Source organism: Nesoenas mayeri (assembly GCF_963082525.1).
Source record: "Nesoenas mayeri genome assembly, chromosome: 10".
Lineage (NCBI taxonomy): Eukaryota > Metazoa > Chordata > Aves > Columbiformes > Columbidae > Nesoenas > Nesoenas mayeri.
In genome coordinates, this window is record NC_137560.1 from 7,015,373 (window position 1) to 7,038,083 (window position 22,711).

The 22,711-nt window shown below is 60.5% G+C and overlaps 2 protein-coding genes across 2 annotated transcripts in view; both read left to right on the forward strand.

Annotated features, from left to right (window-relative positions):
* TEX264 (testis expressed 264, ER-phagy receptor) overlaps nt 1-9,565 on the forward strand; it is a 35,253-nt gene extending 25,688 nt beyond the window's left edge. The window contains exons 3-4 of the mRNA XM_080350636.1: nt 2,257-2,428; nt 9,156-9,565. Of these exons, the coding sequence (XP_080206762.1) occupies nt 2,257-2,428; nt 9,156-9,469 (486 nt within the window). The 3' untranslated portion in view covers nt 9,470-9,565. The remainder of the gene's footprint in view (nt 1-2,256; nt 2,429-9,155) is intronic.
* A 5,917-nt stretch (nt 9,566-15,482) lies between these two features.
* GRM2 (glutamate metabotropic receptor 2) lies at nt 15,483-21,950 on the forward strand (the record flags this gene model as incomplete). The annotated part of the gene is made up of 5 exons (XM_080350687.1): nt 15,483-15,941; nt 18,230-19,067; nt 19,784-20,847; nt 21,544-21,718; nt 21,877-21,950. The coding sequence occupies 5 exons, from the start codon at nt 15,483-15,485 to the stop codon at nt 21,948-21,950; spliced, it is 2,610 nt and encodes an 869-aa protein (XP_080206813.1).
* Nucleotides 21,951-22,711: the final 761 nt, after the last annotated feature.

Genomic DNA, 22,711 nt, shown 5'->3' on the forward strand with positions numbered 1-22,711 from the left:
CTGACTGGTCCATGGCCGTGGGTTTTGGCTGCAGGGAGACAAAGCCGCTTCCCAGCATGGCAGGGGGAGCATCCTCATCTCTCTTGTAGGATAGTCCTTGAGTGTGAAGCAGCATTTGGTGCTAGAGTCAGTCAAGGATCCTGCTCTTTATGCAGGTGTGCATTTTCATTCTTTATAAAGCCATGATTCCCACCTTTCATGTGTGTGGAGGGGGCATTTTTTTGTGCTTTTGGGGAGTCACTACTATGGCTGTGTAATGGGAAGGGCAGTTGTACCAGCCTAGGTAAACTGTAGGAAGAGGATACGTCCTAGGTCCGCTCTGTAGGAATCCCTGGGTGGGCTTGGGAAGCCAGTTTGGGGTGTCTTGGCAGCAGGACTGGAGCCCTGAGGTTACAGACTGTTTAGAGACCTCATGTGAGTTTAGTGAAGGTCTCTTTAAGATTCTTTGAGTTGTCCCTGTCTGCATCAAGTGGTGGAGAGCCAGCTGGATGCATCCAAAAATCCTGAGAACCTTGGAGATACCCATCTCTGTTATATGTTGCAGTAACCTAAAATAACGAGCTCAGCTGAAGATTGGTTGGTGGGCTCGTGGTTGGTAGAGCAAGGGGCAGAGCAACGGGGAGGGTTCTTGTCTGTGTTGTTGCTGAAAAAGTGGGAGTGATATGAGCCGCCTCTGCTCTGCTGCTAAAAACAGCCCAGCGTGTTTTTATTTAATACAGTTTTGACCTGCGTGTGTTAGTGTTTCACCTGCCTGCGAGTGGGAACTCTGGGCTCCGAGTGCCGTGGAAGCCTTCCCGTGTCCCTGCTGCACCAGGATCATGAATGTGGTTCCTCCTCGGCTGGAGGAACTCGGCTGAAATGCAGGCTGGAAGGTGTTGGAATGGAATGAGTAAAGCTTCTGCTGAGTTTTGGGTTCTGCCATGGTGATACCAATGGGTGAAGTGGGCTCTGCAGAGCCAGCTCCTGTGGGCTTTCCTGGGAAAACAGACCCGAAAATGCCTCATGTGGGGCTTTCTCCCCAGCATCCTGCCATCATGGAGGTGGCTCTCCAAGTGGCCTTGCTGCCAGCAGCAGGGAGAGGGTCAGCATTGGCTCCCCTCTGTCATCGATTCTGCCTGGTGCCAGTGTTAGACTGGGAAATAAATAACTTGGAATCGGCCACGTCCATCCCCAGGGCCGAGAGGAGCTGGGAATGAACAGGCTCTTGTAAGGTCACGATTGATGTGTCCGTAGAGAGGGGTCAGCCCTGGATTTGGGGAGCCCCGGAGGGATGGGGACCCTGACTGAGGGTGTCTGGGCAAACTGTGCTGGGGGGACGTGGCAGGGAGGAAGAGGATAGTTGGGGCAGGGAGAAGGGAGAGGAGGGTAGTCAGGGCAGGGAGGAGGAGGATAATCAGGGTGGTTTGTAGGGTGAAATAAAAGCTGTCAGCAATTTGAAAAGGGGAAAGAAAAAACCAAAAAGAAAGAGAAAACCCACTGAAGAGACACTCTCCCTTCTCACCAGGGTTGTAATCAGCCTCCCCCTCTCCCAGCAAGCAGCCAGCAGGCAAAGAGGGGGTGGCGTGAGGGGTCCAGCTGCTCCTCGGCAGGTCCTGGCACCCCAAGAGTCCCTGGAGCCCCAGCTCGGTGTGGGCTGGGGCATGGCTGGGGGGATGAGCCCCCATTGTGTGTCCCTGGCAGGCCGGGGGGGCTGAGGTCTTGAAGTGCACTGCCGGGGGAGGTGGGTGAGGAAGAGGAGGAGGGGGAGCTGTCTGAAATGCCAGGGATTCATCTCCCAGTCCCCCTGCCCTCGCTGTTCTGAAAGGAGCTGCTTGAGCTGTCGGCTCTGGATTATATTAATTAGCTGAGAAGTGCTACGCCTGCTTGTGGGGCTGTGCTGCCAGGAGGAACCAGAGACTTGGCAAGTCTGTGTGAAGCAGCTGCTGGGCTCCCCAAACCCCCTTGCTTCAGCCCCAAATAAGCACGCCAAAACAGGCTGAGCCAGGGGAGCTGAGCCTCCCTGGGGCTTCAGCATCTCCTTGAGCCCGGCCGCCTGCTCACCCCCAGGGCCAAACCCGCCGGCCCTGGCACATGGTGGGCTGCTGCAATAGGGAAAGCAGCACTGCGGTTTCAGGATGGGACCCACTGCTCCTCCCTGGGCCCCCATATCTGTGGGTGAAGTGGGTCTGTCTGTGACACTCCCAGGCCAGCAGGTCCATGTGGCGGGGGCTGCTGGGGGGGCAGATCGCTGACCTGCAGTTGCCTGCTGTCTTTCAGGAGAGGAAGCTGTGCGCCCACCCCCGGATCGAGATCTACAAGGAGGACCGCATCTACTTCGTGTGTCCCCTTGCCCGCCAAGGGGACTTCTACGTGCCTGAAATGAAAGAACTGGAGAGAAAGAGCAGGGCTGCTGCAGCTGAGGCTGAGGATGCCCAGACAGACATCACAGGTATCCGTGGCCTGTACACGGGCTCTGTCTTTGATCAGCATCAGCCCTCCCAAAGGTGGGAGTCCTGGTGTCCCCAGTGCTGCCACCTGGGCAGGCAGAGAGGAGCCCCCCTGCGCCCACTTGGCACCCAACTGCTGAGTCTCAGCACACCTCCTCCCCTCACCCCGGGCTGACATGGGATCTCAACCCTGAGGTGTCACATCGCTCCTTGGGGAGCATACGGGCACCCCTGTGGCATTGGGACGAGGGCCAAGCTGCCGACCCACAGTTGTCAGAGCAGAGCTGGATCTTGCAGCTTTTGGCTGCAGCTGGGCTTGTTTTTCTCCTTGTCATATACATTTTCCTTGATCTCATATTCATCTGTTACATATTGGGATTGCGAAGAGCTTAAATACCAGGTTGCTGTAGCTGGTGGTGGAGTTGCCCGATAGCATCTGCTCAGTGAGATCTGTTGGATGTATTCATACAGGAAGGGACCACAATGGCTGTAGGCGCAGAACAGCAGTGCTATAGTAACCCGAAATGCTAGTTGCCATCGCCAGCCCACGTGCTCACGTGTCTGCGAGATGCGGGAGCGGCTGGGCCAGCGTTCCCAGGCGCTGGACACAACGGCCGAGCCGGCCGCTGGCGGGGGCAGCCGCCTCCTCCTGCCCGCAGGTTGCCCACGCTTGCGTAACTGGCATGAAAAAACCATGACGGTTCTCCTCGCCTGCCGGGGAGTTTGGTCGTTTTATTTAACACATCTTCAGGTTTGGATTGCTTTAATTCTTAATCGCGTGCAGCGTAAAAGCAAGCCTGGAAATTGCTTTCTGGGAGCTCTGTCCATTTAGCGCTGCAATGAAGAGTCTAATTGGAGTGGTTTCCCAGTGCTTCAAGGTCCCGTGTTTTCACAGCACTCAGCTGGCTCTTTGCTTTTTTGTCTGCCTGCTCTCGAGGTGGCAGCTTTGGGTACCAGCCCGGGTTGGCTGAAGGCTCCTCGCAGTCCACTGCCTTTGGCACCTTCCCACAGTTGCCCTGTGGTTTCGGAGAGGGACAGCAGGACCCGTGTGAGCAAAAGCTGTGTCAGTTTGGTGGCTTCAGCAGCTGTGCGTGCTCCTTTCTGCACCGCTGGGGGATGCTCGGTGTAGCCACTGCCCTGCGCCCTGGCTGTCTTGGGGCTTTCCCTGGGACGCCACCGCCAGTGCGCCCATGGTGGGGGAGTCTCCTGCCCAGCTGGAAGAAGGGCTGGGAAGGTTTTTCCAATTTTAGATGGCAAATGATGTTGGACTTTCTCATGTGAGAGACCCCTACCCCAGGCTGGGCTTCCCAGCAGCAGCTCTTGGCAGCTTCTCCACCTCCCCTCCCCTTCCAGTCACATAGATGGGCTTTTGTAGGTGCAGTCTGATGTGGTGTCACCTGCTGAGTCTGCACAAAACCAGCTTAAAATAATAATAGCTGTGAGAGGTTGGCCTTGCCTCTAAGACTGAAGAGCTGAGCTTGGATGTCAGTACTGTGATCACAGTCACTGCTGGGCATGGCAGCAGAAACAGGTGTGACGGGACACCGCATCCCTGCTCCGGCTGTCGGAGAGGGCTGAGGACATGGCAAGCTTTCAGGTTGCTTGTGCTGCTCCTGCCAGAGGATCTTGGAGGTCCACATCATCTCCTGAATCCCCGTCATGTCACAGTAGCCTGGACAAGCACAACAGCTGTCACCTGGGGAGAGTGACACCTCATGGGGAGGTCCTGGGCTTGTGCAAAGGGAGGTGGTGGCTGGTGACCATCCTTGTCCCACTGCTGCTGGCCTGCTTACACCAGGGACTTGGTTTGCTGCAGCAGCTGAGTGGCTGTGGGGCTGCCCTGGGTTCAGCAGCAGGGTCGAAGTCGGGGGGCAAGGTGGGAGGCAGCGGCTGGCCTGCTCGGGGTTTGCATCTCGCTGCTGAAGTCCCGCATGGGTTTTCTGGCCCCAGTGCGAGAGGAGATCCAGCGGGAGGGGACAGCCAGCAGATCTCCTCTGTGTCCAGCCACTCACTGGAGAGGCCTTGAAGACACCACCTTGAAGATGATGCCTTATGGATTGAGACTGGTCCTCCCTTCCCAAGTGTTTTCTGTGCTGGGATCCATGCAACCACCTCTGAGTTGGAGGAAGAGAAAGCCACAAACTTTCCCCGTCCTTTTTTACTCCCTTCTTGCTTGGGGAGCTGCTCAAGGGAGACACTTTCAACAGGCATGATGGCCATAAGATCTTCCTGACCCTGCAGATCTCAGGGTGTCTGTTGCAGCTTTCAAGCTTTCCTCTGCCAGCCGGAGGCTGGGTGCAGCAACGTCTGCTTTTCAGTGCGGTCCCCCCTCAAACCTGATTGCCTGGGTTGGGGTTATTTCTTGACCTGCCTTAGCTCTGCCACTGTTCCTTGGAGCACATCTCCATCTAGGTTGTCTGCTGTCCTTCTTGCTCCTGAGCTCTCCCTGCAAGGTGCTGGGTGCCTGTGGCTCCAAGCAAAGCCAGTGGCCATAAATGCTGTGGGATGCGGCACGGGGTCTCTGCATTCTGGTGCTGCTCTGTGAGGAGAGCAGGATGCTGGCAGCTCTGCTGAGGATGGACACACTCAGCACACAATGAAGGGGCCGGCGGCTGCAGCTGCCTCTGCACGAATTCTGTCTCTTCTTTGCCATCGTCAGGGTCATCGGAAAGACAGGAAGCATTTTTGGAAGGCGGCTGACAGGTCTCCAGGGGGCCAGTGTCAATCACGATTAGTTGTTTTGTACTTAATTATTTTCTAGGGCTTTGGCGTCAGCGCGGCGCTCAGCGGGCCCTCGCTCCCGGCGGGCGCTCAGCAGTGTGCTCTCCAGCGTGACCCCGCTGCGCCGCCTGGAAGGTAAAAGCAAACAAAAGCAGCCTCTTGACACGGGTGTGCTGGCATGAACACAGATGGTTTCTGAGCACGTGGCTCTGCCCAGCGTCTCAGGTGCTCATTTTCCTGGAGCTGAGTCTGTCCAGCAACATCTGGGTGCAACCGATGGCATCACCTGCTGCCCCCCAGTGTGACGAGGGGGCACCTTCCCTGGTGTGCTTTGCCTCGTCCCCGCTTGCTTCCATCCTCCGAAGAGCCCTGCCTGTTCTGCCTGCCTGTGCATCACGAGAAGGGGCTCAGCGGGCAGCTCCTGCCTGCTGCTCTGCCTGCCCCAGCCCCTCTAGTGACGGCTGCGTGCGTGCCCTGGCAAGCGCGGGAGGCCTGTGCCCCTCCTGGCAGCACATTGATCTATTATTTAGCAACAGAGACAATGAATATTTGATTGAATGGATGGAAGGAGAGGGCCCCGGTGCACCAAGAAGGGAGTGATGCTCGGGCATCTGTGTTCTGCTGGGGCCATGTGGGAGGGGAGCGGGTCCTTCCCGGGGGTTTGGGGATGCAGGGTCCTGTGGTGGCACAGGGCTGAGCTGCCTGGGCGTGCCGGCTCCCTGCCAGGCTTCACAGCAGCCTGGGGTGAATGGTTCCCGTTGCCCCCACCTCTGGTTGATATCTTGGTTCTGGCTGCTTGGCTTCCCATCTTCCTAGGTGTCCCTGGCCTTTGCGGGGCTACTCAATACCCTGGTTGGCCTTCGGCCCAAGCTGTGCCTCTTTCTGCCAAATCAAGACTTCCCAGGTTCCTCGTTTCTGCTGAGTGAAGGCTCGGTGGGATAGCTACACTGTCCTCGGGGGAGCGGAGCGGAGCGGGGAGTTCCCATGGGCGGGCTGGCACCTCACCATGTGCCACAGAAAAGCCACACTGGCTCCGAGTGCTGGGCTGGCTGCCGGTGCAGGGATCGGCCCTGGCAGGTGGGATGCAGCTGGCTGGGGCACCAGGCAAGGTGACGGGGCAGGATGGAGAGATGGGTGTGGGGGCTGACGGAAACCTCTGTGCCCAGGAGATGAGAGCTGAACCCCTGCTCGCCCACAAGGCGCCTTCCAACGAGGCTTTGGTTGCCCACTTGCAGCCCCACCACACTGTGCCTGGCCTCTCCGGGCTGTGCTGGGCCGGCTGGGGCTTCCTGCCGTGTCCTCCTGCCAGAGCTGACCCCACACCGTCCCCAGCAGCAGCGGCTCCATCTCTCGCCCTGGCCATCCATCCCCTGCCACGCTGGTGGCCGTGCCGGAGCCTTGTCCTGAGCAGAGAGCGAGGCTGCTGAAATGGGTAAATTCGCCAGCTGAGGCTGCTCAAACATGATCAGAATTGACAGAGCGGTGGAAAAGTGCCTGGCTGAAAGGAAACGGGGCTCGATTGTCGCCCTCAGAGCGGGGAAGAGGGAGGCGGCTGCCAGGGGTGAGGGCAGCGGTGCTGTCCCGCGGTGGCGGCTCGGAGCAGCACGTGCGTCGGCTTCATCTCTGTCTTGCCCTTCCCATGCTGCTGCTCCTCTCCAAAGCTCCTTTGCTTTATGGCATGTGGTTACGTGGTGGCTTCACAGCCAAAAGGGTCCCTGGGGTGACACAAGAGGGGTGCTGCACAGGCAGGGCATAGCTTGGGGTTCATTCTTGTCCTGGATTTCAGAGGGATGCAAGGTGACCATGAATGTCATGAAGCCATGGTGGTAATGTGTCTGTGTCAACTCAGGCCACCAATTTGGCCAAACTGGATTTTTTTTTAAATTTTGAAATCCCTTGCAAACCCCTAGTTGGCTTTAAGGCTTGGGGTCACACGCTCCCCTCCATCCCTCACAGTTCTCCATCTTCCCAGCATCTCCTGCTGACCCACTGCCCTGCCGTGGTCCTGCCGGGTGGAATGACATCTCCTACCTTTCTACTGCTGACTTGGTGGTTGCCATCCCCTTCAGTGAGTGCCTCACCAGCAGCGTGCAGAACATCCTTTTTAACTTAGAGTAAATGTAGTTTCCATGTCAAGGTGCTTTCTGATGCTGCAGCGAGGGCAAAGCGTGTCGGCGGGCGACAGTTCTTTTCTCCTTTTCATGGAGGGGTCACCAGGCGTCGTTTAGGTAGGTGGTTGAGGGCTCGGCTCGTGCCATCTGCCAAAGAGCTTGTGTGCCCTGGCCATGGTGAGAGGGTGGAGGCTCAGGCTCCTCTCTGGGCACTGACAGGGTGGAATGGAGCCGATACCCCATGCAGGTGGCGTGAAGCAGAGAGTACGCTGTGTCTGTGGGTCTTTCCCAGCTGCTCCTCATCCTGCTGATGCTGCACAGTCCTCTCCGAACAGCCCTCGCTCCGGCAGGACCGTGGGATGATGCTGCTCGGAAGGCAGAGGACTGCCATTTACAAGGAGTTCTGCTGGCAGCTCCCCAGGCTGGGAAGAAAAACAGCAAAAAGAGGGATTTAAGGGTGTTTGGAAGGAAAGTTCCCTCCCTGGCAGGTCTCATCCAGGAGATGGGTGGCTGCCATGCAGCTGGAGAAGGGTGAGGAGCCCAAGGAGGCTGGAGATGCCTGTGTGATCCTGGGGCAGCCCCGTGTCAGTGGCTGGAGATGGAGCCACGGGGCAGGAGCCAGGGTGGAGGAGAGGGCTCTCCTCTCTCTCCTCTCTCTCCTCTCTCTCCTCTCTCTCCTCTCTCTCCTCTCTCTCCTCTCTCTCCTCTCCCCATCTCCTCTCACCCCTCTGCCGGCATCACCATCCTCTTTGCCGCTTCCCGGACTCTCTGGTGATGAGCTGTGGTCCTCCACCAATGCAGCTGCCGAGCAGGGCTCCTCCTGGTTTCCCTCCTGGTGCGGGGCACGGTCCTGGGCATGGGCGTCCAGCGCCGTGTGGATGGAGCCCCTGGGAGCGGCGGTGCCAGGAAGCGGCCAAGCCCGGCATGCGTGTCCCGCCATCGTGGGGCAGGTGGTGATGGAGGAGTCCACCTGGTGTTTGCTGTCGTAATTAGCAACGTGGATCTGCAGTGTCGTAATCAGCAACGTGGATCTGTGATATCATAATTAACCATGTGGATCTTTGATGCCCTAATTAGCAATGATTAATGTTTTACAGGAGAGTTTTCTCTCCCGGCTGGTTGCTCCGGCAACAGCACTGAGCTGCTGGTCTCGATCTCACATGCTCGTCTTGTTGTCGACTCCTTAGTTGTGTCGTCGACTGAACTAATGGGGCAGGGATCCAGGGAGGGGGCTGTGGGCTGAGGGTTCCACCCGGGCCGGCAGGGCAGCCCCAGGGGCTCGGCCATGAGAAGGGCTGTGCGCTGGCAGCCGGGTGGCATGGAGAGGTGCTGAGGGAGCTGGGAAGACTCCCCCCATCCTCTGGCTTCCCGAAGTGTGGCTGGACGTACACCTGCCTCTGACAGTGGCACATGCAAGGACCTGTCCACATGCCGCCTTCTCCTTGGGTGCTCAAGCAATGCTGCTGCTCCCCATCACGCTCACAGCACAGCGTCCCGCTCCTCGCCTCGTTCCTGGTGCTGTGACAGGGGCAAGGGTGTCCTCCGGCTCCCACGCCATGTGTTCTCCCTAAGGAAGGACTCCCTGGGTGCTCGGTGTGTGCACAGGGAGCAGCAGCGGGGCCCGGGCATGGCGGGAGGTCAGGGCACGGCTGGGAAGAGGGGTTGTTTGTGCTGGCTGGGTGGTGCCTTGGCTTCAGGGAGCTGCACAAGTCCAGCTCATGCTTTTCTTGGCCCGGTTGAGTCTCAAAGGCACAAAGAGGTGACAAGAGGTAGGAGCTGCTCTCCACTGTGACCTGACGTCTCTGAGGTTTCTGGTGGTTTTGAAGGCTGTGGCACCCCATCCACATCACCTTCCCGCAGCATTCATTCATTCCTTCCCCTTCTCTCTCCATCCCAGGGGCTGACACCATGAGTGAGACGAGCTCCATCAGCATGGAAGCCACAACCGACAGCAGAGACACCTCCGTGGCCACCTCTGTCCTGCTGCCCTTCCCAGCCAGCCGGGGCCGGGAGGAGGCGGACAACCGCAGCGAGCACAGCTACAGCGAGTCGGGAGCCAGCGGCTCCTCCTTCGAGGAGCTGGATCTGGAGGTCACCGTAGACGGGGAGGGAGCCCCAGGCCTGCTGCCTGATGTGGGCTATGTGAGCAACCAGGAGGTCACAGACAAGTGGACCAAGGAGCCCGTCGCTGCTGAGAGAGGAGAGGAGTGAAGCTGCCTCACCTCCCACCAGGGCCTGCGTTACTGGGAACCAGTTGCCTTTTCCACCTCCTTCCTCTCCAACCAAGAGATTTTGGTCACTGATTCCCCCTGGGACCCACTCTCCCTCTTTGCAGAAAGGGTGTTTGACTGTTTTGGGGGTGCTGGGAAACTGGGGGGGACTTCTGCAGCGCTCAGCAGTGTGGGGTAGGTGCAGACTGGGGCGGAGGCAGCAAAACGCATTTGCCGTTTGTGTGTCTCTGGATGCATCGCAAATTCCTTGCAGGCATCTCGGGGGGGTGGTGACGGGTGTCGGAGGTGTCCCCTCTCGTCTCTGCCGGTGCCCCTCTCACCCACAGCTTCTGCCGCACCGCCCTGTATTTTCTAGCACCAAAGAGCCGTGAGCAGGGCCGGCTGGGTTTGTTCCCCCCTTCCCCTTGCTGAAAAATGGAAACATCCCATGTAAACCTGGTCCTGCTGGAGCTGCCACAGGTGCTTTTGGGGTCTGTAATAAAGTGGATGCTTTTCCTTGCTGGTGGCCGGTGGCGTTGCTGACTGCCCCTCGGCCCATCGTGCTGTCCTGCCCCGCGGTGGAGAGAGGGCTGTGGGTGGGGGGCTATTGGTGGGCTGCCCCTCGTGCCCCAGCCGAACTGGGGAGCTGCTCGAGGGCTCTGTCTCCCCGCTGCTCGGCTCGCTCCCTGCCCTGGCAACCCCGCGGGGTCATGGGGGCTGTTCCCAGTTCTGCAAGCTGTGGGCGAAGTGGGGAGGGGTCCTGGCCGCAATGCTGATCTGGGCAGGGCTGGGCTGGAAGAAGGTGGTGCCCCTCTTCATCTTGGGAACTTACTGAGTAAAAGCAGTAAAGCCAGGTCCCTGGCCCGCTGGTGGGCTGCATCAGGTCCCACGGTGGGGGCCACCAGCCTGCCCGTGCAGTGTCCCCCTGGCATCTCCTCTGCCTGGTCCTGCAGCCGTGGGGCTGCCCATGCTGCTCCCAGTTCCCTTTTACCCAGCATGGGGATGAGAGAGCAGCCTGGACATCGCCACCACGGTGCCCTGGGGCAAAGTCAGGGGCTGGAGCACCTTGCCTGACGGGCAGAGCTCAGCCCCTGCCCTGGTGCCCACGGTGCTTCCGGCAGCCCAGTGGTTGGACATGGTGGCCCAAAACCAGGGCTTGAGGTGGGGGGACAAGGGGCAGGGGACGGCTGACTGTCCCTCTGTGGTGGGGACATTGTCCTCCCTGGCTTGGAAAGGTCATGATTAGTCCTCAGCCAGTGATTGACATGAGATTGTTCATAAATATTTTGTGCTCTCAGTGATAAAATATTAAACTCCTCCAGCCCACATGGAAAAATATTGCTCTTCCCGGTGTTTATCTTTGTTGCCGGTTATTACAAAACTGCCAAGCCCCCTGAAATATTTATGGCTGGCTGAGGCTCTGGGGGGGCTGGAGCCAGGCAGCAGATCCTGACGCCGCTTGTCCCTAACCCCACTGAAGATGGGGCCGGGGAGGTTTTGCCATCATCCTTCTGCTGTCAGCAGTGCTGAAGCAGCAGCTGGGAGGACGCAGCCGGTGCCAGCGCACGTGCGAGGCTCATGCCAGGTCCTGTCTGCTGCGGGGAAAGCGGCACCTCGGCAGTGCCAGCATCCTTCAACACAGCGTGTCTGCAGCCCTCCCCAGCTCTCTGCCCCCCAGCCAGCAGAGCTGAGGTCCCCCAGCCAGGCACCCTCTTCTCCCCAGTGCCTGCTCTGTGCTCACAGCCTTGGAAGGAGACGAGCTGGCAGGGGCCGAGGTCCTGGTGCTGTGTGTCCCCAGGGGGGACGCTGTGACGGAGTTCCTCGGTTATCCCCCCTCCTCAAACCACAATTGCTGCAGGGGAACAGAGTGGATCTGATTCTTGCTACAGCGCTCTAACCCGAGCCTGCAAGCAGAGCAGCCAACAGTGGGGAAACTGAGGCGCAGGGCAGTGAGGTGGTCGCTTGGGGTGGTGACCTGGATGCACCCCTGATCCCTGCCCACCCTTGCGGGTCCTGTGTCATTTCTTGTCTCTGAGATGCTGTACTCTCTGGGACAGCCGGCCTGCCAGCGTGGGAGCGATGGGGACAGAGTGTGGTGGGATACTGGGTGGCCAAATAGCTCCAGAAAAGGTTTGTGCAAGCAGTAGAGACCTAGAACGCTAAATCCAGCTGCTGCTTCTACCTTCAGATGGTCCAAAGCCTTGCCCAGCTTGGTGCTTGGGCCAACAGTGAGTGCTGGAGGCTGCGTTGAGTGCACAGGGACAGTGGGGTGATGTTGGGGCTCCCGGTGCCCCCCAGGGGCCTGGCGTCAGGGGTCTTTCTGGGAAGAGGGAGAACGGCCCCAGGGGCACCAGGTTGCAGCTGTGGAGCTGGAGTCGGGGCTGGGACCCCTCTCGCTGGGCTGGGACTGAGACGGGGCGCGGCAGAGCAGGTGCTGAGCTGCGGGTCTGCCCGGCTGCTGAGCAGGTCCTGCCTGCTCTGGAGGTATCCTGCCTATGCCTCGGCTCGGTCTGACCATGCCCTGCCTGGACCTGGCCGTGTCCTCCCTGCTCTGCCCAAGCTCTGCCAGCCTCCGGCTTTGCCGGTGCCCTGCCCGGCGCGGCGGTGCCGGGAGCGGGCGGAGGGCAGGTGGAGCGGGCCGGGCTGGGGCCGGGCCGGGGCGGGGGCCGGGGCCGGGCCGGGCCGGGCTGGGGGCGGAGCGGCTCCGCTCAGCTGGGGCTGGCGGAGTGTCAGAGGCAGCGGCGGGAGGCGGCGGCAGGCGCAGCTCCGAGGCAGCAGCTGGACCGGCACCGGTTCCCGGCGCAGCCCGCCGGGCCCAGGTAAGGGCTGCGGTCCCACCCGGGCGTTCCCGGCCGCGCCCGTCCCCGTGGCCCCGGGCCGCGCTGTGGCTCGGCGGCGTTCCGGCGTCCCCAGAGTCCCCGGTGCCCGCGGCGGCGGGACACTGCGACCAGCGATCCCCCGCAGCCGTCGGGGCCGCGGCACGGCGGGGCTCGGCAGCTGGTGCCCGGAGCCGGTGTCGGGGCTCCCGGGGCTGCGGGAGAGGACCCGAGCCCCGGCACGGGCTAGGCTGGAGGTGCGGGCGGGCGGGGGGCACAGGGACGTGTCCCACGGGCTTCCCCATGGCCGGCGCAGCACGCCGGGGCGCCGGACATCGGGAGAAGCCCCCAGAGGGTCCCCACCGCCGCAGACCCCGGCCCCGGGCAGCAGCTGCCCGCCGGCACCGGGACAGGGCAGCGGGGGTGACCTTCCGGGCGGCGGGGACAGTCTCCCCCCGGCTGCTGACTCCTGGGTCCTTCCTCCAGCTGCCCGCAGCCGGGGAGACCAGTGGGTCTGGGGGGCAGCCGGACTTCAGAGCGGGTTTGGGATGAGATTTGGAGTGGATTGCCTAAGCCTGTGACCCCCAGCCCCTCGAGGAGCTGCGGTGGGGTGGGCAGACCCCTCCTCTGCCACCTGGCTAATGGGGCGCACGGGTGAGGGCTTCGTCAGCTCCTCTCACCTTCGCCAGGTTGGGCAGGAGCAGCTGAAGGGCCGTGATGGTGGGGGGTGACAGGGTAAGCGCCCGGGGAAGGTGCTTTGGCTTCATGGAGCATCAGGTCTCGCAGGCTGTGGGGCAGAACAGGTGTGGGGGTCCTGGCAGATCTCGGTGGTGGCAGGATCTCCAGGACCCCCAGGGGAGGTGTTGATAGATGCTCATGCAAGGTGGGCTCGTCCCGTGCCCTCCCAGCCCGGCTGCTCCCACACACACCCCACGCCACCTCTAAGGGTGCTGGTGTCAGAGAAAGTCAGGTCTCCTGGCAGGGGGTGGGTGGGAAGCACTTAGGGCACGTAGGAGCAACAGCACCTTCTCACCCATCCTACTCACTGATGCTTTTGGAAGGGGAGGCTGCTGGCAGCAAGCAGGAGTCTTCTCACTGCACTGTAGCTATCAGGCTGGACTGGGCTCTGCCCTGCTCAGTGCTTCACCTCCCCAGCTGTTCCCCAGATGTTCCCGCAGTGCTGTCCTCCCCCTGGCACTGTGCCAGCCCAGCTGAGCAGCTGCAGGGATGGCCACAGCCCTGCTCACAGCATCCCTCAGGGCTCACTGCAGGGTGGGTGATGGTTTGCCCTTTTGGGAGAGCTCTGCCTGAAAGTGCCTTTCATTTGGTGAGTGCTGACAGCTGCTCCAGAAGAGATGGACCCCAAGGAGCTGGGTTCCTGATGCTGCTGGACCTCTATGCCAGGCTCAGCCTGCTGACCATGGGCTCCATCAATAACCAATTTACCTGCAGCCTCTTTCCTGCTTGAGGAAATCCCGAGTCCCTCAAAAGCATTCACTGCCTGAAATGAGGTAGGAACCCTTCCTCAGCCTCTTCCCCAAACTCCTTTAAATTGGAGGGGCAGGTGTGAGATGCCCTGAAGTGGCTGGGGGATCATTGCAGGCAGACAGCACCTGGGTACAGGCACTTTGGGAGCACGGAGGAGGGCTGCAAGCATCTCACCACCCCATCCCATTCTCCCCCATGCCATGCTGCCGTCTGCATCCCCTGGGCATCACCGCCAGCTCTGGCTGCTTGCCAGCGGGCTCCTGTAGCCACGGACATCACCAACCTGGGAGCACCATGGGATGATGGAGGGATGCCCTGCTTCTGCTTGTGGGGGAATGGCCTTGGTAGAAGATGCGGGGGCTGCAGGGGGGACCAGCACTCCTTGGCATCGCCCTCCCACCCCGTGTACCCTCACGAGCACCCTGCTCTGCGGGGGAGCCCCAGGACCTGCCGCGGCACCGGCAGCTTCCCGTGCTGAGACAGCCTGAGGTTTCTGGGCTGTCAGGGGATCTCCTTCTCCCATGACCCCCAAAACAACCGCCCTGTGGGATTTCAGCAGTCAGCTTCAAATGGGAAACAAATCTCTCCTGTGGTTTGGGAAAAGACAACTGATCTCAGAGGGGACTGCATCTCCTGCCAAAAAAAGGCCTGCCTGCTGCAAAAGCCTTTGATTCCCCCGCGCCTCTGTGCTTTCTGTAGAGGGAGTCAGCAAACCTGGCTCTTACTTTTACTGAAATCTCTGAATTTAGTATAAAGGGAAGGAAGGGGCGGTGGTGAGAGAGCAGGCTCTGAAGCACTGTGGCTGCCGGTGCCCGCCTGGCACGTTGCTGCGGGAGGAGAAAGCCAGTGGCGTGTCCCAGCTCCGGTGCCACGGGCAGCACTGGTGGCAGTGGCAGGGCAGGTGGGCTGCGGGGCTATGAGGTGGGAATTAAGCTACAGTGGTGGCAGGGTGCTGGGTGCTACAGGCACGGCCGGCTCACGGCCGGCTGCTTTTGGCAGCACTCTTGCCTGGAGGTGGGGAGCTGTTAGAACCCCTAATTCTGCTGCATAGACCAGGGCTTGGCTTGGAATCTGCATTGGCTCTGCCCGCCCAGCCCAGGCCCCCTGCCCAGACTGATGTCGCTATCCTGGGTGACCCCCCCTGGCTCCTTCTCCCACCCTCAATGTTTTAGGGGCTGGCAAGCTGCCCCCTGGCAGGCTGCTCTGCCTGGTGCTGCGGGACCCAGCTCTGTGCCCCTCCGCCCATGCTGGTGCAGCCCAGACAGTGCTGTGGGGGGACCAGACCCTGTGCTCCTGCTTGTCCCCTGGGGTCTGTGTCACTTGCGGGTGTCCTGGGGGTCCTAGGTCACTGTGGGAGATGTTGCATCTGCTCAGCTCACCCTCCTGTGAGGGCTCCTTCCTAAGGGCACCCCGTGGCGGGGGGGCACTGGAGGCGGGGGTACAGACAGGCTCATGCCCTTGCTCACCCATGCAGCGCTGACACTGTCCCTGGGGACAGTCCTTGCCTCACCTCGCAGCCCACAGACCCAGTGGCTTTTTGCTTTTCCAGGTGCTGAGAGCTCTGCCAGGGCAGCACGATCCCCCTCCTGCGGACACCACGCCGTGTCACCTCCCACCCCCGATGCCTGGAGATTGCTTGCCCTCGCCTTGACAGGTGGCAGCGGGTGACACGGGGGTGGCGCGGGACCCCTGACTGGCCCAGCGCACCCCATGGCGGTCCCCTTGGCTGCCTGGCTGTGGCTGATGTGCTTGGCCAGCTGCCTGGCTGCCGGGCACGGCATGGCTGGGAAGAAGGAGATCAGCACAGATGGGGATCTGGTGATCGGGGGCCTATTTCCCGTCCACGAAAAAGGAGCGGGGAGCGAAGACTGCGGCAAGATCAACGAGCACCGGGGCATCCAGCGCCTGGAGGCCATGCTCTTTGCCCTGGACGAGATCAACAAGGACAGGAGCATCCTGCCGGGGGTGAGGCTGGGTGCCCACATCCTCGACACCTGCTCCAAGGACACCTACGCCCTTGAGCAGTCCCTCGACTTTGTTCGCGCCTCCCTCACCAGAGTGGATGGCTCTGAGCACATCTGCCCCGACGGCTCCTATGCTGTCCACGATGACCTGCCCACCGCCATCACCGGTGTCATCGGGGGCTCCTACAGTGACGTTTCCATCCAGGTACCCCCCAGGCAAGAGAGGCTCAGATGGGGCTGGGTGGATGGCAGAAATGGGATGGGAGGGTAAAATCTTGGTGGCCAGACTGTGATGCCACCACTGGTATGGCACAAGGATCCTCTCATGTCCCTTGTGGTGACACTGTACCCCTTTCTACAATGGTGGCGAGAAGCCAGCCCAGCACTTGAAAGGTGCCACAGTGGTCCCTGGCTACTGCCATGGTGGAGCTGCAGCCGTGATGGCAGCTGGGGTCCCCCCAGGAGTTGTGGGCAGCCCCTCCACCTTCTGTAAGCCATGGCAGCCAAGCTGGTGGATCCGTCCCATGCTGGGACGGGGATTTATTCCTCTCCTGGGGCCGTAGCAGCAAGTGCAGCTCCTCAAGCCAGGCAAATCCTGATGTTCAGGTCCACGCTGTTATCAGTGCCACCACGCTGCTGTGTCCCTCGCCGCCGCCATTGGGTCTGGATAGTGCAAGCTGCCTCCCGGCGGCGCCGGTACCACTCCCTGGCCTGCCACATCCTGGTGCATGCCTGGAGAAGGACGACGGCCCTCTCCCTCCTGACGTACGCTGCCAGCGCCCGCCGGCGCTGCTCTTCCCGCTGACGGCTGACAGCACGATGCCACCAGGCCTGGATGCGGCGGGCACTGCTGTTGGCCACCTCTAGTGCCCGGCGGACCAGTTGCCCCCGCCACCAGGCCTGGATGGTCACAGCCGCGCCGTGGCTGTCCTGGTACCCCCTGGCCAGCATAGTGCTGCGGGGGTAGCTGCTGTGGTGCCCTGGCACCCAGTGGGTGGCGGTCCCCAGGGTCTGCCGTGGTGTGGGAGCGGGATTCTGCTCACCCCCAGCCCCGTGGGTCCTGTCTCCCGTGGGATGGGTGGGTGGTGGCCAGGCACAGGGGCACGTTCCGGCATGGTGATGACAATCCTCGTGTCAGAATGGTGCTGGGGACACTGCAGTGGGGATGTGGGGACACTGCTCCCAGCAGGCAGAGCTGCCTGGTGTGAGTGGGCACCATCCCCTCTGCCCCCCCAACCCAGCCCATGAGGTGTGGTCAGTGCAAGGGGCACTGCGCCCACGTCCCAGTGATCCCAGGGCAACAGGCACCTCAAACCTCGGACCCAGCTGTCACCCTGGCTGGGATGCAGCTGTCACCCTGGCTGGGGTACAGCTCAGTCCCCAAAACTGCGGCTCTTTGTAGCCAGGGGCTGGCTTCGACAGGGAGAAGGCATCCCCGGAGGATGTAGGTAGCTGTGGGTGGCCAGTAGAGTCCTGTGGGATGCTGGTAGAGGCCACACACTCGCTGAGATTTAATGAGTCCCCATGGTGCGTCAAGCTAAGTCTGTTGGTCCCCAGGGTCCCCGCATCCCCCTGGCTGTGGGGTGGAGGAAGCCAGGGCTGGGTGACAGAGGCAGCATCCCAGTCCAGCCCCCATGGGCACTTGTCTCTTCCCTTGCTGGGGGACGTGGCATGTCCCCATGGCCAGGGCCACCGTCCCAACCCCAGTGGTACAGCGGGCTGGCAGCTCCCGTTGTGCGGCGAGGCCAGGCAGCAGCATTGCTGTGCTCGGGGGCCTTCTTGCTATTCGGGGACTATGTCATGGAGAACATTTGTCCACGTTAATTAAGCCACATCTCTTGCCTGGGGAGCAGCGAGATGTGGGCAGGCTCAGAAGTCTTCATGGCATGCCCAAGCCCCCCCTTGCTGCTCCAAGAGCCTGGCTTTTTAACAGCCTCGTTAGTGGGGCTTTTTTCCCCTTTGAAGCTAACGAGGGCTTCTGCCGAAGGTCCTGGTCCTGCTGGGCTCCTGATGGCAGGTGCACAGGCACTGGTCCCCAGGCCCAGCTCTGCAGCCCCCCCCGGCTGCATGGGGGGCTCTGTCCCAGCTCCTGGCCTCCACAGCCCTTTCTCCCCACACCATGGGGCTGCCAGGCTCCCTGGCTCACTCCTTGCCCAGGAGCGTCTCCCACCAGGCACCTGCAGGGCACTTTCTGCTTTTGCCATGAATCCATTTATCCTCTACCCAGCCCTGAATTTCAGAGGGCAGTGCATGAAATATTAAAAAAAAAATAAAAGAAATGGGCACATCTGAGGGCTCAGGCAACCGTGTGCATGCACTGTCCATCTGTCTGCCATGAGAGCCAGAACCCTACGCATGGCAGGGGTTGCTCATCAGCCCCGTGGTCATGCTTGGGAGCATGAGGCAACACTCTGTGTTGGGCAGGGGTCCCCTGGTGGGAACGCCCCTCCCTGGGCCAAGTCTTCAGGCACTCACCTCTCCTTCTCCACGCAGGTGGCCAACCTGCTGCGGCTCTTCCAGATCCCACAGATCAGCTACGCCTCCACCAGTGCCAAGCTCAGCGACAAGTCCCGCTATGACTACTTTGCCCGCACTGTCCCACCAGATTTCTACCAAGCCAAAGCCATGGCAGAGATCCTCCGCTTTTTCAACTGGACCTACGTCTCCACGGTGGCCTCAGAGGGTGACTACGGGGAGACGGGGATTGAGGCCTTTGAGCAAGAAGCCCGCATGCGCAACATCTGCATCGCCACCTCGGAGAAGGTGGGGCGCTCCATGAACAAGAAGACCTATGATGGGGTGGTCCGGGCTCTGCTGCAGAAGCCCAATGCCAGGGTGGTCGTGCTGTTCACCCGAAGCGAAGATGCCCGGGAGCTGCTGACGGCTGCCCAGAGAGCCAATGTGTCCTTCCTGTGGGTGGCCAGTGATGGGTGGGGAGCCCTGGAGAGTGTGGTGGCTGGCAGTGAAGCAGTGGCGGAGGGAGCGATCACCATCGAGCTGGCAGCCTACCCCATCAAGGAGTTTGCTGCCTACTTCCGTAACCTCCACCCCTACAATAACAGCCGAAATCCCTGGTTTCGGGAGTTTTGGGAGCAGAAGTTCAGGTGCAGCTTCCACACCCAGGACTGCAGCCGGTATTCCCTCAAGACAGGCAAGTTTGAGCCGGAGTCCAAGGTCACGTTTGTGGTCAATGCGGTCTATGCCATGGCTCACTCTCTCCACAACATGCACCAGGCACTGTGCCCCAACACCACCAAGCTCTGCGACGCCATGAAGCCCGTCAATGGCAAGAGGTTCTACAAGGACTTTATGCTCAATGTTAATTTTGATGGTGAGTCCAGAAATGGAGATGTGGTTTGGCTGTCTAAATGGAAAGGGATGGGTGGAGGGGCAGGGAAGAAGGTGAGACATCCAGATTTGGCCCAGTGCTGTCGAGTTCCTCCAGCCTGCCCACACCCGGGGAGCTGTGAGCTGTGGTTGTCCCAGGATGCCAAGAGCCCACTGTCACCCTTGGGCAGCAATCCAGGCCTTCTGTTCCCAGTGTGGAGAAGCCAGTGACCAGCTCCATCCTGCCAGCGGTGGGTGGGGCCACCCCACAGGGGACCCTCCAGTAACGTGGGTCCTGAGAGACCACACTTGCAAGCACCACAATTTATTCATATTCCAGAAACTGAACTGGAGGGAGACCCTTCACCAGTGATCCACATAGTGGGATGAATTCAAGTGTGTCCTCCATGGCTTGGGGTGAGCCCAGCTACCCAGATGTCACTGAGAGCCATGGAGGCTGCAAAACCCCCCACTGTGCCCCCTCAGAGCTGGCTGGGGCTGCTGAGCTCTTGGCACATGGGAAGATAGTTCTCCACCACTGCTTTCCTTCTCCTAACATGGGTATAGGCAGCAACTATGAGAGTGAAGGCAGGGAAAAGGTTGGACATTTGCTTGTGGCTGTGGCAGGATGTGACCCTTTGATGGAGCCCTGCCTCCAGGCTGGGAGCGAGCAGTCTCCTGCCCCACGGCAGTGACCGTCTCCCCTTCTCCTCCCTCCAGCTCCGTTCAGGCCAGCAGACACCGAGAGCATTGTTCGATTTGACCGCTATGGTGATGGGATTGGGCGCTACAACATCTTCAACTATCACTACGTGGATGGGCGGTATCGGTACCAGAAGGTGGGCTACTGGGCTGAGGGGCTCATCCTCAACACCAGCCTCATCCCATGGGCTGAGACCTCCATCCCTGTGTCCCAGTGCAGCGACCCCTGCAAGAAGAATGAGATAAAGAGCATGCAGCCTGGAGACATCTGCTGCTGGATCTGCATCCCCTGCCAGCCCTACGAGTACTTGCTGGATGAGTTCACGTGCATGGACTGTGGTCTGGGTTACTGGCCCAACGAGACCTTGAATGGCTGCTATGAGTTGCCTCAAGAGTACATCCGCTGGAAAGACGTCTGGGCCATTGGTCCTGTCACTATCTCTTGCCTGGGTTTTATCTCCACTCTCTTCGTTTTTGGAGTCTTCATGAAGAACAATGACACACCCATCGTGAAGGCCTCCGGCCGGGAGCTCTGCTACATTCTCCTGACCGGGGTCCTTATGTGCTACAGCATGACCTTCATCTTCATCGCAAAGCCCTCGACCGAGGTGTGCACGCTCCGGCGGCTGGGGCTGGGCACATCCTTTGCTGTCTGCTATTCGGCCCTCTTGACCAAGACAAATCGCATTGCCAGGATTTTCAGTGGAGTGAAGGAGGGGGTCCAGCGCCCCCGGTTCATAAGCCCCACATCACAGGTGGTCATCTGCATGGCCCTCATCTCTTGCCAGCTGATTATCGTCATCATCTGGCTGCTGGTGGAGACTCCAGGCACAGGCAAGGAAACAGAGCCTGACAAGAGGTACATCGTCACCCTCAAGTGCAACAACCGTGACTCCAACATGCTCATTTCACTCACCTACAATGTTCTCTTGATCATTCTCTGCACGGTCTATGCCTTCAAGACACGGAAATGCCCAGAAAACTTCAATGAGGCCAAGTTCATTGGGTTCACCATGTACACAACCTGCATCATCTGGCTGGCTTTCCTGCCCATCTTCTACGTGACCTCCAGCGACTACCGAGTAAGAGGCTCTGACAGGGCCTTGGTGATTTGGGCACTGTGGGGTTTGTGGCTAGGAGATGCATGGGCCTGGGGAGGGTCTTTGGCTGTGGACCTGGTGATGGTCACCTCTGCACTGGGGTACTTGGGAGCAGGTGAAGTGTGGCTGAAGGGCCAGTGAGTCCTGGGGAGACAACCCCTGCCCTGGCAGACTGCTAGAGTAAGGGTGGGAAGTGGTCCTGAGACCATGGTGGTGCCTGGGGAGCTGAGCAGTGCTGGGGTTGGGGGACCATGGGGTGCACACTGCAGCACCTCTGCTCCCCCCAGCAAGGCGCCCAGCTGTGTTCTTGCCAGGCCTGGAGGAGTGCATGGGGAAGCTGCAGTCAGGAGCTTCTGTAGAGGACTTGCACCCTCCCCGTGGGAGCGGGCATGGGGGTGAGGAGTGCTGACAAGGCTGGGTGGGGGTGCTGCTCAAGGTGCACCCACTTTGCAGGGGCAGTGAGTCCCCATCAGGGCAGTGCCCATTCTCTGCCCATGGATCTCCAGCAGGTCCACCCTGCCAGAGGGACCTGGTGTGAGGTGGGATGTGTCTGTGAGGGACAGGCAGGAGCCTCAGCTGGGTGGGGGCTGGCCAGTGCCACAGCAGAGGCTTCATCCTGCCCTGCTCAGGGGATAGGGCTGGTGGCAGGAGCACCTGACTCCCCACCTCTGTCTCCAGGTCCAGACCACCACCATGTGCATCTCAGTGAGCCTCAGCGGCACTGTGGTCCTTGGCTGCCTCTTCACCCCCAAGCTCCACATCATACTCTTCCAGCCCCAGAAGAATGTGGCCAGCCACCGTGTGGGCACCACTCGGTTCAGTGTGGCAGCTGCCAGCTCCAGCCAGTCCCACGGTGAGTGCAGGGGGGCTGGGGAAGGGCTGAGAGGGGGAGCACCCCAGCATGGGCTCCTGAAGGAACTTGGGGTGCAGGGTAGGGCACAGCTGGAATTGGGGGGATGGAGGATGCTATATCCCCTATGGTTCATCCCTGACCTCTGCATTCCTGGCCAGGCTCAGCCTCGCAGTCCGTGCCCACAGTATGCAACGGTCGGGAGGTGGTGGACTCCACAACATCGTCCTTGTGAAGGATGGGGGGACCAGGCCGTGGTGACACCACTCCTGCCCACGGCTACATCACACCCCATGGACAGCAGTGCCCATGGCACGGCCAGCGCAGGGGCCAGAGGTGGCAGAGGTACACATCTCACTGCTGGGTCACGGTACATGTCACCCTGCGCTTACACTGAGCCACGTTACGCGTCCCCTGTACTGAGCCCTGGGCCACAATCCCCTTCACTGAGCCGTGGTGAGCATCCACCCTTCTCCCTTGCACTGAGCCATGGTGAACATCCGCCCTTCTCCCTTGCACTGAGCCATGGTGAACATCCGCCCTTGTCCCTTGCACTGAGCCATGGTGAACATCCGCCCTTGTCCCTTGCACTGAGCCATGGTGAACATCTGCCCTTGTCCCTTGCACTGAGCCACGGTGGACATCCCCCCATTGCCTGCACCAGCCCACGGTGCATGTCCCTCTAAGTCACCTGCACTGAGCCATGGTGAGTGTCCCCCAGCCCTTGTCCTGAGCTGTAGCACACATCACACGTCTCTTGCACCGAACTGTAGCGCACGTTCCCCATTCCCTGCACCAAGCTGTGGTGCAAGACCTCCACCTTGTCCTTGCACTGAGCCCTGGTGCAAATCCCGCCCCCGGCACCAACCGCACTGAGCCCTGGTGCTCATCCCCTGTCCCTGGCACTTGGCCATGGTGCACAACCTGCCTCTCTCACCGACTCGCCTCCCAACTCACGCTTTGCTCACACCAAGCCCTGTGCCAGCACACGCTGCC